Here is a 14,943-nt window from a genome sequence, read left to right as displayed (position 1 = left end):
GCCAGTCACATATCATGTCCCCAGTAGTGCCAGTCACATACCATGTCCCCAGTAGTGCCAGTCACATATCATGTCCCCTGTAGTGCCAGTTACAGATGACACCAGTAGTGCCAGTCACATATCATGTCACCAGTAGTGCCAGTCACATACCATGTCCCCAGTAGTGCCAGTCACATATCATGTCCCCAGTAGTGCCAGTTACAGATGACACCAGTAGTGCCAGTCACATATCATGTCCCCAGTAGTGCCAGTTACAGATGATACCAGTAGTGCCAGTCACATATCATGTCCCCAGTAGTGCCAGTCACATATCATGTCCCCAGTAGTGCGTTACAAATCGTGTCCTCAGTAGTAAGATTTAGTGATGAAAGTCTTCAGACCAAAGTCAGATATGTAGGGATATACCTTTATGTGGTGCCCAATTCCCCCTCCACCCTATGCTCAGTGATTGAGGACAGTCACCCCCTTTTAAAGCTCGGCATTACAGAAAGACTCAGTACCAAGTTCTTATTTTGTTGCTGTGTAGATGCTTTGAAAGCCACAGTTGGGAACTCGTTCCGCAGGTACTTTAGCCATTTCTCCACTATGGGTTTGGACACCAGATCTAAATAAAACATAACATGATTAATTAAGTGCTGGCAACACATATTACCACATCCATAATATTGCCCTGAAGTTAAAATGAACCCAAAAAATATAATTTGCTTGTATGAGGTCAGGGTGAATATTACCCTGCACCAATTGAAACTGAAAGGGACCACTCTGCGATAGAAGCAGATTATTTACAGAGCATCCCAGGACATACATATGACACCAGTAGTGCCAGTCACATATAGATAAGGTGAACGCAATATACTGCTCTAGTTAGAAGGTAATCCAGATAAATTATACAGTTGCACCTGGACAAGCTGTGTTACATGGGGGTTTAAAAAGCACCCACAATGTGCCACTGACCTCCGATGCACATGGGACCACGCATCGTTTCAGGTGTCATACACATGCGATTTGGGACGATTTTACCGGATTTCTCAGTCCGATCTGCTAGAATCAGGTAAAATCCGGCCCAGGTCGCACAGTGTATGGGGGCCTTAACATTTTGTGAGCAAAAAATGCCCATTTGGAGTAATTTTTATCCATTTTTTTTGGAGGGGTGGGCTATCCTATTATGTCCCCCTCACACCTCTAAACCTGTGCCCACATATGGACTCCCTGCTGTGAATGTATAAATATCCAGGAGACAATATGTTTAGGCCTTCCTTACAAAGTTATCCCATCAGATCACTAGTAGATTTCCTTAGCGTAATAGCCTACGTGAGAGTGACAATGCGACAATGTTAGCGGTTCTCATTCGTTTACTGAGCCGGAGAAACATTAATACCTATTTTATTAAGGACGAGAACAAGCTTTTTGTTTGTGCCACTTTGCACCACTGCCTGCTCCACTTGAGGGCAACGACAGCCCAGCGGGTCCCTTGCATCCAACACTTCCAGAATAACGTCGGCTGCATCCACCACCTATGAGAAGGATAGATAGTTTATTTATTAACAGTTTCTTATCTAGTGCAGCAAATTCCATTGTGCTTAAAGGACAATTGAGCCCACTTATTACTATCCGTATCCAACGCTGCGGCTGAGCTGTGATAATAATAGCCAAACTCACGATGCGATAATTGAATAGATTGCACTGATGTATAAATTATCGCATGCAGGGCAGAGGTCTCCGCAGCACATCAGGTTATTTTGAAATCACCCCTTTGCATGTGCCGATACCACCCCCCCCCCCCCCCCCCCACACACACACACACACATCATGTTGCAACGACGACCCATTCCACAACACCCCCCCAGCTAGTTTATAAGCACTAACCCCCGGGGATACAGTCACTAGGTCGACAAGGGGGAAGGTCAATGTGCATCAAAGTCAACAAGTCTGAAGGTCAACATGGGGTTAGGTCGACAGGGACATCAGGTCGACACATGCATTAGGTAAACATGGGGTTTTTCATGTGCCGACAGGCAGTATTTCATGACCTACCATTCACTAGGGTGTGGTGGGATAATAAAATAGTATGCCGAGCATAGGAAGGGAGGTGTTGATATTCGGGATAAAAATTTTTTTGTAAACCCCCATGTGGAAATTGCCCATGTCGACCGAATGACTGTCGACATAACCCCAGGCCGGCCTTCAGTGGTCAACCCAATGCATGTCGACCTTCTGACCCATAGCCAACCCCTAGAGATCGGCTCCTGCAGCTCTGCCAGTTTTTTTGAGGCTTCCTTCTCCTGTGACCCCCGATGCTGTAAAGCGACCTGGCACTTTCAGCATCACTTTACTGCACCAAGGTTCACAGCGCAGAAGGAGGCCCTGGAGCCTGGGTTGTGGCTAGTTCCCCTTTGCCATAAGGACCTGGGGAGGAGAGGAGGAGCAAGGTCAGAACAAGATCCCCAAACGTACCCTTGGGGGTCATCAAATGATTTCTCCTCTGTTCTGGCACATGCGAGGGGCTGTGTTAGGGAATACATCCCCTAATTTGCTAGCAACAGGGTTCAGGCACAGGGAGTTAGACCGGGCAGTGTTTACCTGTTTACTACACTGGGAACATACAAGGTTCCTAGTGAATCAATAGCCTGAATATCCACTGACTTCACAAAATGTCTGCCTTCAATGGGTAAAGGCCTAGTCTAACCTTATATATGGCAATTAGTCACTAAGAACAGCAACTTGGGTTTTGTAAACTGCATAGATTAACATGGCATGTGGCAGGGTAGTACGGTCTTTGGACTACTGACCTTTTTAAATTCACGGTAATAGGCTTTTCTGGAATTCTCATTTTCCAGCTGATCATGCTTCTCCAGGTTCCTCAGATCTAACTCCTGCACACATATGTCATTTACCAGCAGTGAATATCACAATATCAAACGTAAAACTTAATTAAGCTCATATAACCACTGGTGTAGAAGGTACAGGGCAAACACAAACATGAGCGACGTGCATTTTTACTGGCATTTCTGAAAAGTTGGACAGTCACCAGAGTTTTCTCCAGATTGCTCACCCAAGGGACTTAAGCTGTGTACACACGGGGGCGATTTCAGCACATATCGCTGGCAATATGGTCGCTGTCAGTGATTTCACGTGCTGTGGGAGATAAATCGCTGGGAGCACGCTCTCGCTGTCAGCCCTTCATGGTCGCAGGAGCATGCTCCTCTGATTATGGCTCCCCGTGTGTACACTTTGCTGGTGCACAATGCACTGTGTACCAGCGACCAGCGATTTCTACTCAAAATGAGGTAGAGACAGAATGAGACAGAATTGCTTGCAATTTTCAGCCAAAATCGCTGGTCGCTGATGACAACGGTACACTGAACAATATATTGCTGTGTGATATTGCCAGTACACTGAGCAATATATTGCTGAGCGATTTTAAGCCAAAATCGACCAGCGACCAAATCGCACCATGTGTACACAGCTTTACTAGTAGGAATGGAGCCATGTACATGGATTTGAAAATGTGTTCCAAAGGTTGTAAAAAAAAAAAAAAAAATGGTTATGAGACCTAGAAGTGTGAAAGTTGACCATTTATTTCATGCTAGTTACCAGCCAATCAAAATGAAAAAAAAAAACATAACAGTAATGTCCGTGCCAGGGGCTGTACGCGCCTGAATGGAGCAACACTTAAATTGCTCCATTGAGTGCCATCTAGTGGCTGCCGGCATACAAAACAGAAGTGAATAAGAACATTTGCCTTTTATTACATAGGATTTCCTGATAACGGAGTGCAGGATGATTGCTTGACTTGCATGTGCTCTATACAGGTTACACATTGCAGAGTTGAATCGTAAAACATCCGCAACTTGCCTTTACTAATAGAACTGCAAGAGAGCGCTGAAATATTGTATGTAATAGAACCTCGTGAGCACAGGGCCCGGAACCTGTATTAAAATGATTTGGTCCTTATGAGTAGAAAGCTCTTCACCTCCCCCCAAGTCTACGCTCAGCAGCTCTGAAAATATCCAGCCCAAAAAATAGAGACCACCACTACTCACCTAAATCGGAGTATGGTTTGAAAACATAAATCTGCATAAGGGGGCCTGGACCCACCACAGCTCCTTACCCCCCTGGGTAATACTCCAATATAGGTGAGCAGTGATGGTCTCTATTTGTTGGGCTAGATGCACTCCTGAAGGCATATGTCCATGAAGGATGCAATAAAGTTGTCCTAGCCCAAAGGCAGTTACCTTCTGCTCGAACTCCCGCTGCCGCTTCAAGATGTCCTTCTGAAAAGTGTCCAAGCTCCTCCTCTTTGTCATCTCCTTCTCTCTGGCAGCTTTTTGCTTAGCCCTCATCTCTTCCACCTGCAGTGAGAAATGTTCCGACATTATATAATCCCACAGTCATCAAGACTAATACGGGATGTGGCAGGAGACCAGGATGAACGTAGGCCCTGATTCTGGTTGGCTCCCTAACCAGTGTTATTTTGCTGCTTTGTGAGCCTTGTAACGCCACTGGCCGGACTTACAAATGCCCGCCCCCACCCATTCGCAGGCTAGCGTGTGGGCTCAAAATCATTCAAAGGTCGCCGACAATCCAATGATTTCTTCAGTGCCCGCAAATCTAAATCAGTCTCTGCTGATTTTGATCTGTGGTGTTCTGCTCAGAGTACTGGCCCGGGCCCCAGAAGGCAGGTACCTGCCCGCGGTCACATGGTGATGCCCAGCGATTTCATGGGTACACCACAGGCCGCCTCCTCCACCATCCCTTTGAGGGTGCCACGGAGACTATGCAAGTCTCCAAAGGCTTCCGCATAGAAGCCCTGCACGCGCACGTAAGCTGAGCTTCAACATGGAACCTCCAGTGCAAAGGCACGGGGGCGTTCGCAAATCAGAATGAGGCCCTTAATCACTGCCAAAGTGATAGCATTTAATACGGCTCAATGCTCACCCTTTTTTTCTTCTGCTCAGACTCTCTTTTTGTATGCTCTTTGAAGTGGGACAGGTTCGGTACTCCGGGATCTTTCTTTACATTCTTCTGAGGATTTAGAGCATGGCTTTCCTAAAAGACAGAATACGTGATTGAGAACGTCTTAAGTCCTCCAACTACATAATACAGAGCATCCACTGCACCCTGTCAGTAACATGTAATATAGTTATCCATAATCAATGCATCAATTCATAGGCATCATTCTGGCCACTCTAAATGTTGGGATTCATGAAATATATTCACCATTATTTAACTCCAGCAATTCTACACAGTACTGTACAGAGAATGGATGTCATTCATATCAGTCCAGTCCCCTTGGAGCCTTCATATTAAATATCCAAACAACGAACCTACCAGTAGGCTTCCACAGCATGGTGGGCGTAAACCGAATGCAAACACAAGGTGGACATACTAACTCCACATATATAATGCCATGGCGGGTAATTGACACCAAGAGCTCAGCTCTGTGGCCGATATCCTATTAGCCTTATTGCCATTCCGCAAGAAAAAAAATGGGTAGATTTCGCAATTAACACCTTGAGTGGTGGGTTTTGCTGGGGCAGGACAAACCTACCAGGTTTGTCCTGCCCCAGCAAAACCCACCACAGAAAGCTGGAAGCTGCCTTCTCTCCCGCGTTAGTACGCCGGAGCTTCCCTGCTGCTGCTCTCACTCCAGCCTATGCCACCTGTCACATTCAGCAGTGACATCGGTGGCAGGCTGGGTGATGTTCGTGGCTCGGGAGGACTCGGGTGCCTGAGCGCTCCCGAGTCCCCCCCGAGCCGAGCCGACCATACCCGAACCTGCCGCCGACGTCGCTGTAAAATGAGTGACGGCGGCTGGCGGGCGAGTCATAGCAGGGGAGCTCCGGCAGACCATCCGCCAGAGCAAAGGGGGAGGGTGTGTGTGCTCCGGGAGGTGCTGCGCCAGTGGTGCACACCTTTTCTATATCAGTGGTATGCCCGGAAATTTTCCGGGACAGCCCGCTGTGGGCATACCACTCAAGGGGTTAATGACCGATGGTCATTACTGGTCGACCTATCAGGGAAATGGCTGCCTATCAGGATTACACTGGCATCGGAACTAATAAGACACCACCTGTATGTTCCATTTATGTAATAGATAGCACATTTCATTGTGTATCATTGTCTATTGCCCTATAGAGGGAGGAAGGCCCTGCTCGCAACCTTTCTATGTCCGTCTGTTATTACCCAGATTTGTTTTATTACCGTCATTCCAGTTGTAAAGCACAATGGAATAAGCTGAATCAATATAAGTAACGGTTTATTTTTAATTAAGTATGTATTAATGTAAATTTGATGTGTTAGGTTTTAAATCTGAACAATTCTGCATAAACATAGATCACTTTTTAAAAAATAGGATTTTGGGTACCTACCGGTAAATCCTTTTCTTGTAGTCCATATGGGATACTGGGTTGTGTATTATGGGGATAGAGATCCTCCGCAGGAGAGACAGGCACATTAAAGCTTTTAGTGTGGGTGCACTGGCTCCTCCCCTCTATCCTCCCTCCACTAGTCAGTTAATGAAAAACTGTGCCGGAGGAGAGCTATGTGAGGAGGTATGTGAACAATAAAACGTGGTGAGATTCTCACAGCACATCCAAACCAAAATAATAAACAATAACATAATAAAAGAGGTGAATCATAACAATTTCTGAGTTCACCAACAATCGTTGAAGAAGGTCAATATGAGAACAAGGCAACAAGCCTTAACAGTGCAAGGAACAGTGTCTTTACAGCAGAAAAGCCGCACAGAGGCGGGCTCCCAGTATCCCATATGGACTACGAGAAAAGGGTACCGGTAGGTACCCAAAATACTATTTTCTCTACCGTCCAATGGGATACTGGGATGTATACTATGGGGAGGTCCCAAAGCTACCAGAACGGGCGGGAACGTGCAGAGTCTGCTGTAGAACCGCTTGTCCGAACTGGGAATCCTCCCTGGCCAGAGTGCCAAATCTGTAAAATTTGACAAACGTGTTACTCCCTGACCAAGTTGTGGCCCTGCACAGCTGCAGGGCCGAGACCCCTTGGGCAGCCGCCCAAGAAGTCCCCACAGATCTGGTGGAATGGGCCTTCAACGCTGGAGGAAGGGACAAACCAGCCGATGCATAGGACTGTTGTATCGTGCATCGAATCCAACGGGCTATGGTACTTGTAGATGCAGGAGAGCCCTTCTTTTGCGCACCGTACAATACAAACAAACTATCCGACTTCTAGCCGTGCGTTTTACATACGCCTTGAGGGTATGTACCACATCCAAAGAGAGAGGTATATCAGGATGTACCACGCTGGAAGGAACCACAATAGGTTGGTTCAGGTGGAATGCGGACACAACCTTTGGCAGGAACTGCGGCCTGATCCTGAGCTCCGCCCTATCCTCATGGAATACAAGGTAAGGGCTTTTACAGGACAATGCCCCAAGCTCAGACACTCGCCTGGCTGAGGCCAAGGCCAGCAGGACAACAGTCTTCCAAGTAAGATGTTTTAACTCAGATTGTTCCAAAAGAACGAACCAGGAGGACTTGAGGAAGGTGAAAACCACCTCCATAAAAGGAGGCTGAATCCTCAGCACCCCTTGCAGGAAGGTGTGGACCTCCGGCAAAAGCGCCAGTTTCTTTTGAAAGAATACTGACAGAGCCGAGATCTGGACCTTCAAGGAACCCAACCGGAGGCCCAGGTCCAAGCCAGCTTGAAGGAATCTTAACAGATTGTTAAGACGAAATACCGCTGGTGATAAGGCATTTCTTTCACACCAGGCTATGTATTTCTTCCATATCACATGGTAGTGAGAAGCCGTGACTGGTTTCCTGGCACACGTCATGGTTGTAATTACAGAGGGATGTAGGCCCTTGTGGCCTAATATCTGCCGCTCAACCTCCAGGCCTTTAAACGCAGCCGCAGTAAGTCCTGAAAGACAAACGGTCCCTGGAGGAGAAGATCTTTTCTTAGAGGAAGACGCCACGGGTCTTCTACCTGAATGGCCTGAATGTCCCCGTACCAGGCCCTTCGAGGCCAGTCTGGTGCCACTAGGATGGCTTCTGCTCTCTCGTGTCTAATCCTTTTTAGCACCTGTGCAAGTAACGGGAGCGGTGGGAACAGGTATACCAGATGGAAATCCCATGTCCAAGTCAGGGCATCCACTGCTACCGCCCCTGGATCCCTGGTCCGGGCACAGTACCTGTCCACCTTGCGATTTAACCATGAGGCCATAAGGTCGAGCTGAGGGAGCCCCCAAAGATCCACTATGTCCTGGAACACCTGAGGGTGAAGTCCCCACTCTCCGGGGTGGAGATCAACTCCTCGAATAAAGATTGCCGACAGGGCTTTCACATGGCGTTCTGCCCAGGAGATTATCCTGTTGGTCTCTCTCATACAAGGCATGCTCCTTGTCCCTCCTTGGCGGCTGAGGTAAGCAACCGTAGTTGCATTGTCCGACTGGACTTGCACCGCCCTGCAGCATTGGCTCCGCCTGTAACAGGGCGTAGTGAACTGCCCTCAACTCCAGGTTGTTTATATGAAGCATGGACTCCAGCGGAGACCAACGGCCTTGCAGACAGACTCCCTGTATCACAGCTCCCCAACCTCTGAGACTGGCATCCGTGGTAAGCAGAAGCCAGTCCTGGATCTGGAAACAGCGACCCGCCAAGAGATTTGGCGAATCTAGCCACCACTGCAGGTAGAGTTTGGTCTGCACAGCCAGGCAAATCCCCCTGTGCATCTGTTGGGGGAATCCAGACCACTTTGTGAGGATATCCAGCTGAAAGGTGCTGGAGTGGAACCTGACATACTGGATGGCTTCGAATTAAGCAACCATTTTGCCCAACAGCCTCAGGCAGAGGTACACTGAGACCCAAGGGTTTGATAGGACCTCTCTTACCAGTTCTTGCATCGCTGCAGCCTTTTCGGCCGGCAGGAACACCTTCTGCTCCACCGTGTCCAGAGTCATACCCAGGAACACCATTCTCCGGCTCGGGATCAACGAGGAATTTGGTATATTTAAAATCCACCCGTGGTCCCTCAGTACCTGCATAGTCAGACTGAGTGCACTTCTCAGGGCCTCCTCCGATCCGGCCTTGATCAGCAGGTCGTCCATGTAGGGTATGACATTTACCCGCTGGAGCCTGAGAAGGAACATCATTTCTGCCATGAGCTGGGTAAAGACGCGCGGGGCAGTAGACAGCCCGAAGGGTAGCGCCTGAAATTGGTAATGGCTGTTTCCCACCGCAAATCTTAGAAAGACTTGATGGGGAGGCCAAATAGGGACGTGTAAGTAGGCGTCCTTGACGTCTATGGAGGCCAGGAACTCCCCTTTTTCCAGGGAGGCTATCACCGACCTGAGCGACTCCATTTTGAATTTGAACACCTGCAGAAAGGGGTTCAGCGACTTCAGATTCAAAATGGGCCTTACTGAACCGTCCGGTTTTGGGACAAGGAACAGGTTTGATTAGTAACCCTGACCTTGTTCCTGTTTTGGCACTAGTAGAATTACCTTTGACAGGAGGAGCTTGTGAATTGCTCCCTGAAGGAGAACCTGATCCTCCACTGAGGCTGGAAGGGCCGACTTGAAGTAGCGTCGAGGAGGGGGCCTGGCAAACTCCAGCCTGTAGCCTAGCGAAATAAGACTCCTGGCTGAATTGCGACAGTCGGGCCCCCACCTCGAGACAGTCTCGCGGTGGGAGTACCCAGTCATGCGGCCGGCTTGGAAGCAGCAGGGGCGGTGGAACGGTCCTGATGACCTGAGGGGTTTGGCTTCCTGAATTTCCCTCTAGTGCACGGGTGTCAAACACAAGGCCCGCGGGCCAAATCCGGCCCACCAGACCTCGTCATGTGGCCCGCGCGAGGAGATAGCACGCAAGATTTGTGTCACCATCTTCATGGGTGAGAATGTGATCTCCCTGACCTGGGGGAGTCAGGGCTGGGGCAAGTTCCACCCTAAGGCCAGAGGCACCTCTAATGCTAGCCGAGGCACTAGAGTCTAGTGCCTCGGCTAGCATTAGACCTTAGGGTGGAACTTGGACCCGCGAAAGGACTGCTGGGAGGGGCCAGTGAAAGGGCGCTTTACTACAGTGGGTGCTGAAGGAAGGAAGGTGGATTTACCTGCCGTGGCCTTAGAAATCCAGTCGTCAAGCTCACTACCAAAGAGCCTTTCCCTGCGAAAGGGATGCTCTCAACACTCTTCTTGGAATCCACATCAGCCACCCACTGGCGCAAACACAGTGCCCGCCTAGCCGACACGACCATTGCGGAATTCCACGCGTTTATAGCGCCCAATTCCTTTTGTGCCTCACAAAGCACCCGTGTCGTGTCCTGAATGTGACACAGGTTTTCACCTATCTGAGCCACAGACATGTCCCCCAACAAACCCTCTTGGATCTGCGTGGACCAAGTATAAATGGCCTTGGCCATACAACAACTTGCCAATACCGGGGGTTGTGAAGCCCCACTGGCCGTGAACATGGACTTAAGCGTTGGTTCTAGTCTCCTATCTGCACCATCCTTGAGTGTAGACACACCAGGAACTGGTAAGAGCACCTTCTTGGAAAGGCGGGAAACAGAGGAATCCACTGCTGGCGGTTCCTCCCACTTCTTCCTACCAACAGGCTCATAGGGGTACGCATTAGTAAACCTCTTTGAAAGCTGGAACCTCTTTTCAGGGTTCTGCCAAGTACTCTTAAATGCACTCTCTAACTCAGTCTGTTCGGGAAAATACACCGGCTGTTTTCTCTGGGTCATGAAAAAGGAATCCCCTTCAGAGGGTTCCTCCATAGGAAGCTATAACACTTCCCTAATGGCCTTAATTAAAGCCTCAGAGCCATGAGCCAAAGACTGCTCCTGAACAATCTCCTGTTCGTCTGCCTGCTCTCCCTCTTCAAGGATGATGCCATCATCATCATAGTCAGGGGCCATTGCAGTAGCAGGCCGCTTTGGAGGCTGAGCAGGGGGAGGGGTGAGGATATCAACCCTGGCAGACAAAATGGCTAATTCCCTTTGCACCCTCTGCGTCTGCTGTGTATTTGCAGAGAGCTGAGAAGAAACAGAGTCCATCAGCGTTTTAATGCTGCTGGCCCAGGCAGGCTCCTGATTATCAGCCTATGACCCATCCACAAGTTGTGGGGGTACCCCACTGACCTGAGTGGTCACACCACTGGGCTGTGGCAGCATACACGGCTCACAGGTAACCTGTGACTGTGAATCTGGTATAAACTTTGTGCTGCACACCATGCATGTTAGCTTTTTCACAATGATGAAGCAACAGGACACCCCCAGCAGCGCGCACACACACACACTGATGTGCTGTAACTCTACACAGTATAAGTGTAATGCACCTCTGTATTAGAGACTATGGTGTGTGTACAAGTGGTTAACTAGCCAGTGGGGTAGACTCAGAGCAATATGAGGGGACCAGTACACCCTAAACCTTAACTCACAGATTTGAGTGAGCTGGTAACGCACAAAAAAACACAGTGATATGGCATACACAGTGTAAATAACACAGCTAAGCAACGCTGCTGCGCTTTTATAACTTGCTGTCTCTGCTGCAAAGGATCAAATCCACCACGCCGCTGAGGAGCTGTAATGGCGACCTCTGGATGCGTGAAGAAGCAGGAAGCAGAGACAGGATGTGCCCAGCAGAGCCTGGTCCTGCTCTGAGCGAAGCCCCGCCCCCTTACACGGAGCTGGCGCTTCCAGTATGTTTAAACTGGCATAAGTAGCGCTTTTCACATAGAATGAGTAAAAAATGCCCTGGGCATCCCTGGTGGTCCAGCGGCATCACCCTATGCCAGTGTGATGAGGGGGGGTTGCGCAGTCCCTGCGAGAGGGCCGCCGCTACTGCCGCCGCCATCTTGCCGCACATAACGGTTTTGGGTGTCCCCTTGTGGGACCCCCAACCTGTACTCACCACAGACATCTTCAGACCAGTCAGGGGGTGTGCGGCAGCTGGGGGGCTTGCTCGCTACAGCGCAATGCTGTGCGGTGACAAGCCCCACTCAGGACAGATTGTCCTGCAGCAGGGTCAGCTCTGCACCTTAAGAGGTCGGGGACTGACCCTACCCCTGACACCCTCGAAGTAGGACAGCTGCCTGGTCAAAGCAGCGCCCCAAAACAATAAACTAAATAAACTTTGAAGAAAACTCTGGAGCATCCAGAAAGCACTGCCTCTCCTGAGGCACATTTTTCTAAACTGACTAGTGGAGGGAGGATAGAGGGGAGGAGCCAGTGCACCCACACTAAAAGCTTTAATGTGCCTGTCTCTCCTGCGGAGGATCTCTATCCCCATAGTATACAACCCAGTATCCCATTGGACGGTAGAGAAATACTATTGAGTCACATTATTAGGACCATCAGCTAATAGCCAGAGTAAACACCGTGTAGCATGGACAGCAGCTACACAGGCTCAAAAAAGGTGCTGGTAGGTTGGTACCTAGTATCTGGAGTTATGCTAACTGCAGCACATCCCAAAGCTGCTGAAGGATCCATAGAGCGAACACGAAGATTGAGATGGTTCCACAAATGCTCAATTAAGGGGAAGTAGTTGGAAGTCTTGGTCGTGCTCGTCCAACCACTGTTGGACATTTTAAGCCATGTAACATGTCACATTGTCTTGCTGGAAGATCCCATCTGCCCCGGGGATGAAAATCAGCATGTATGGATTCATAACTAAATCGGTCATGTGTCTTCCCCTGTACCATAACGTTGCTGACTTTTGTTCTTCCAGCAATGGTTGCGGATTGTTTGTTCTCTGATGATTCTCACCTGACACACCATTGTCCATCTGATTGATAAAGCAGAAAATGTGACTTATTGGAGAAGACAATCCTTTGCCAATCAGTGGAGTTTCAATTCTGATTCTGTCATGCAAATTGGAGCCTTTTCTGCAAACACAGCTTAGTGGGCACAGGTGCAGTGACTAATGGTTTCCTTGATGCGTATGGCGCCCCATACGCATCAAGGTTTGGGTGAACTGTCTTTTATTCCTGTTTGGTAACCCCCAGGAACATTTTAAGGTGAGCTGCGCCACTGCAGCATGTCGGTCGGCCCTCACGCATGTTCGTAGCAGATGTTCTCTTAACACATTAATGACATATGGTGCTCTGCAGGTTCCGCGGCAGTTATTGCCATCGATGCCGTTTGTCCAGTCACTAGACACCTTCAGGACAGCAGCACATGTACAGTTAAACCACTCTGGTTCAGAAAATGAGATTTATGTCTTACCTGGTAAATCTCTTTCTTCGAGGACATCAGGGGCCACAGCTTTACTTTGGGTAATAGGAGTGGGAGTGAGCTCCAGCACCCTAGAGGATAACTTTAACTGCCTCCCAGGCAGTCAGGCTCCTCCCCTCCTATACCCCGCCTCCAGGCCACGGACCTCAGTTTTTTAACAAGCCATGGCAGGAGACAGGAGAGAAAAAAGAGAAGCACCACACAGAGACACATTCTGAAACATGTTAGTACCCTCAACAGAGGAGTAATATATATAACCAGTGAAACCATTGTGTAAGACCAGGAAGGGGGACTTACAAGACAGGGCAGACAGATCGGACACCCTCCGAGCTGATGCTATTGCCAATAAGAAAACCGTTTTCCAGGTGAGCCAACACAGGTCCACTGACCGCAAAGGCTCAAGCGGTGGTTTCTGGAGTGCAGATAGCACAAGGGAAAGGTCCCACGGAGCAACCGGGGGGACAAAGGGAGGCTGGATACGCAGAACCCCCTGCATGAATGTGCGGACATCCCGCAACAGTGCTAATCGTCGGCGAAACAAGATGGACAAAGCCGAGACTTGAACCTTCAAGGTAGATAAGCGCAATCCAGCCTCCAGGCCCTTCTGCAAGAAGGATAAAATCCGAGCCAGGCGGTAAGACTTAGGATTGAAGTGGCGAGTCCTACACCAAACGAAGTAAGCCCTCCAAACCCGATGATAAGCTCTCGCAGAGGAAGCCTTTCTTGCTCTAAGCATAGTGGAAATTACTCGAGCATTAAACCCCCTAGATCTCAAGAGGGAGGTCTCAACAGCCACCCCGTCAAAGCCAGACGCCTCAGGTCTGGATGCAGACACGGACCCTGAGAGAGAAGGTCCCGACGCAGAGGCAAGCGGATCGGGGGGGCCACCGACAGAGCCTGGAGGTCTGAGAACCAGACTCGCCTGGGCCAATACGGGGCCACGAGGATCAATGTGCCTCCCTCCGCCTTCAGCTTGCGAATCAGTCGCAAGAGGAGGGAGAATGGCGGGAAGGCATACATCAGCCTGAACGGCCACGGAGCGGACAGAGCGTCCACCAAGATGGCGGCCGGGTCGCGGGCCCTGGCTCCGTAAGAGGGAACCTTGTGGTTGTGTTGAGAGGCCATCAAGTCCACCTCGGGTAAGCCCCACCGATGTACCAGCATCTGGAAAACCTCCTGATGGAGGGACCATTCGCCGGCATTCAGTGTTTGACGGCTTAGGTAGTCCGCTTCCCAATTCTGGACTCCCGGAATAAAGACCGCCGATAGAGCTGGAATCTTCTTTTCCGCCCACTGAAAGATGCGGGATGTTTCCATCATTGCCGCCCTGCTGCGGGTGCCCCCCTGGTGGTTGATATAAGCCACTGTGGTGGAATTGTCCGACTGGACCTGCACCGGACGACCCCTCAGCCAGGGTTCTGCCAGGCAAAGGGCTCGGAAGACCGCCCTCAGTTCGAGGACATTGATTTGGAGCTTGGCCTCCGATGTAGACCAAAGGCCCTGGAAAGACCTCTGGCAAGTGACCGCTCCCCACCCGCGGAGACTGGCGTCCGTAGTGAGAAGGGTCCACTGATGGATCCAGAATGGGCGTCCCAACGTGAGGTTCTGGTCTAGGAGCCACCACGAAAGAGAGAGACGGGTTGTCGGTGATAAGGTTATCACCTGAGATCGGAGAGAGAGGTAGGATCCCGACCACTTGGAGAGGATCTCCTTCTGAAGGGG

At 49.8% G+C, this 14,943-nt stretch overlaps 1 protein-coding gene across 4 annotated transcripts in view; it reads right to left on the bottom strand.

Annotated features, from left to right (window-relative positions):
• The window catches only part of GNL3L (G protein nucleolar 3 like), a 73,746-nt gene that overhangs the window by 31,870 nt on the left and 26,933 nt on the right, over positions 1-14,943 (bottom strand). For 2 of the 4 annotated variants that reach the window (XM_083158967.1, XM_083158970.1), the window contains exons 3-8: positions 12,754-12,772; positions 4,939-5,049; positions 4,236-4,352; positions 2,790-2,873; positions 1,379-1,514; positions 501-604 (exon numbers count right to left, since the gene is read on the bottom strand). In XM_083158967.1, coding sequence (XP_083015093.1) covers positions 501-604; positions 1,379-1,514; positions 2,790-2,873; positions 4,236-4,352; positions 4,939-5,049; positions 12,754-12,772 — 571 coding nt within the window. Of the gene's footprint in view, positions 1-500; positions 605-1,378; positions 1,515-2,789; positions 2,874-4,235; positions 4,353-4,938; positions 5,050-12,421; positions 12,441-12,753; positions 12,773-14,943 lie in introns of those variants that run through there. The other 2 variants (XM_083158969.1, XM_083158968.1) reach the window with 2 other exon arrangements.

This window comes from Crinia signifera, chromosome 9 (genome assembly GCF_055691185.1).
Source record: "Crinia signifera chromosome 9, ASM5569118v1, whole genome shotgun sequence".
Classification (NCBI taxonomy): Eukaryota; Metazoa; Chordata; class Amphibia; order Anura; family Myobatrachidae; genus Crinia; species Crinia signifera.
This window is presented reverse-complemented; position numbering and strand designations above follow the sequence as displayed.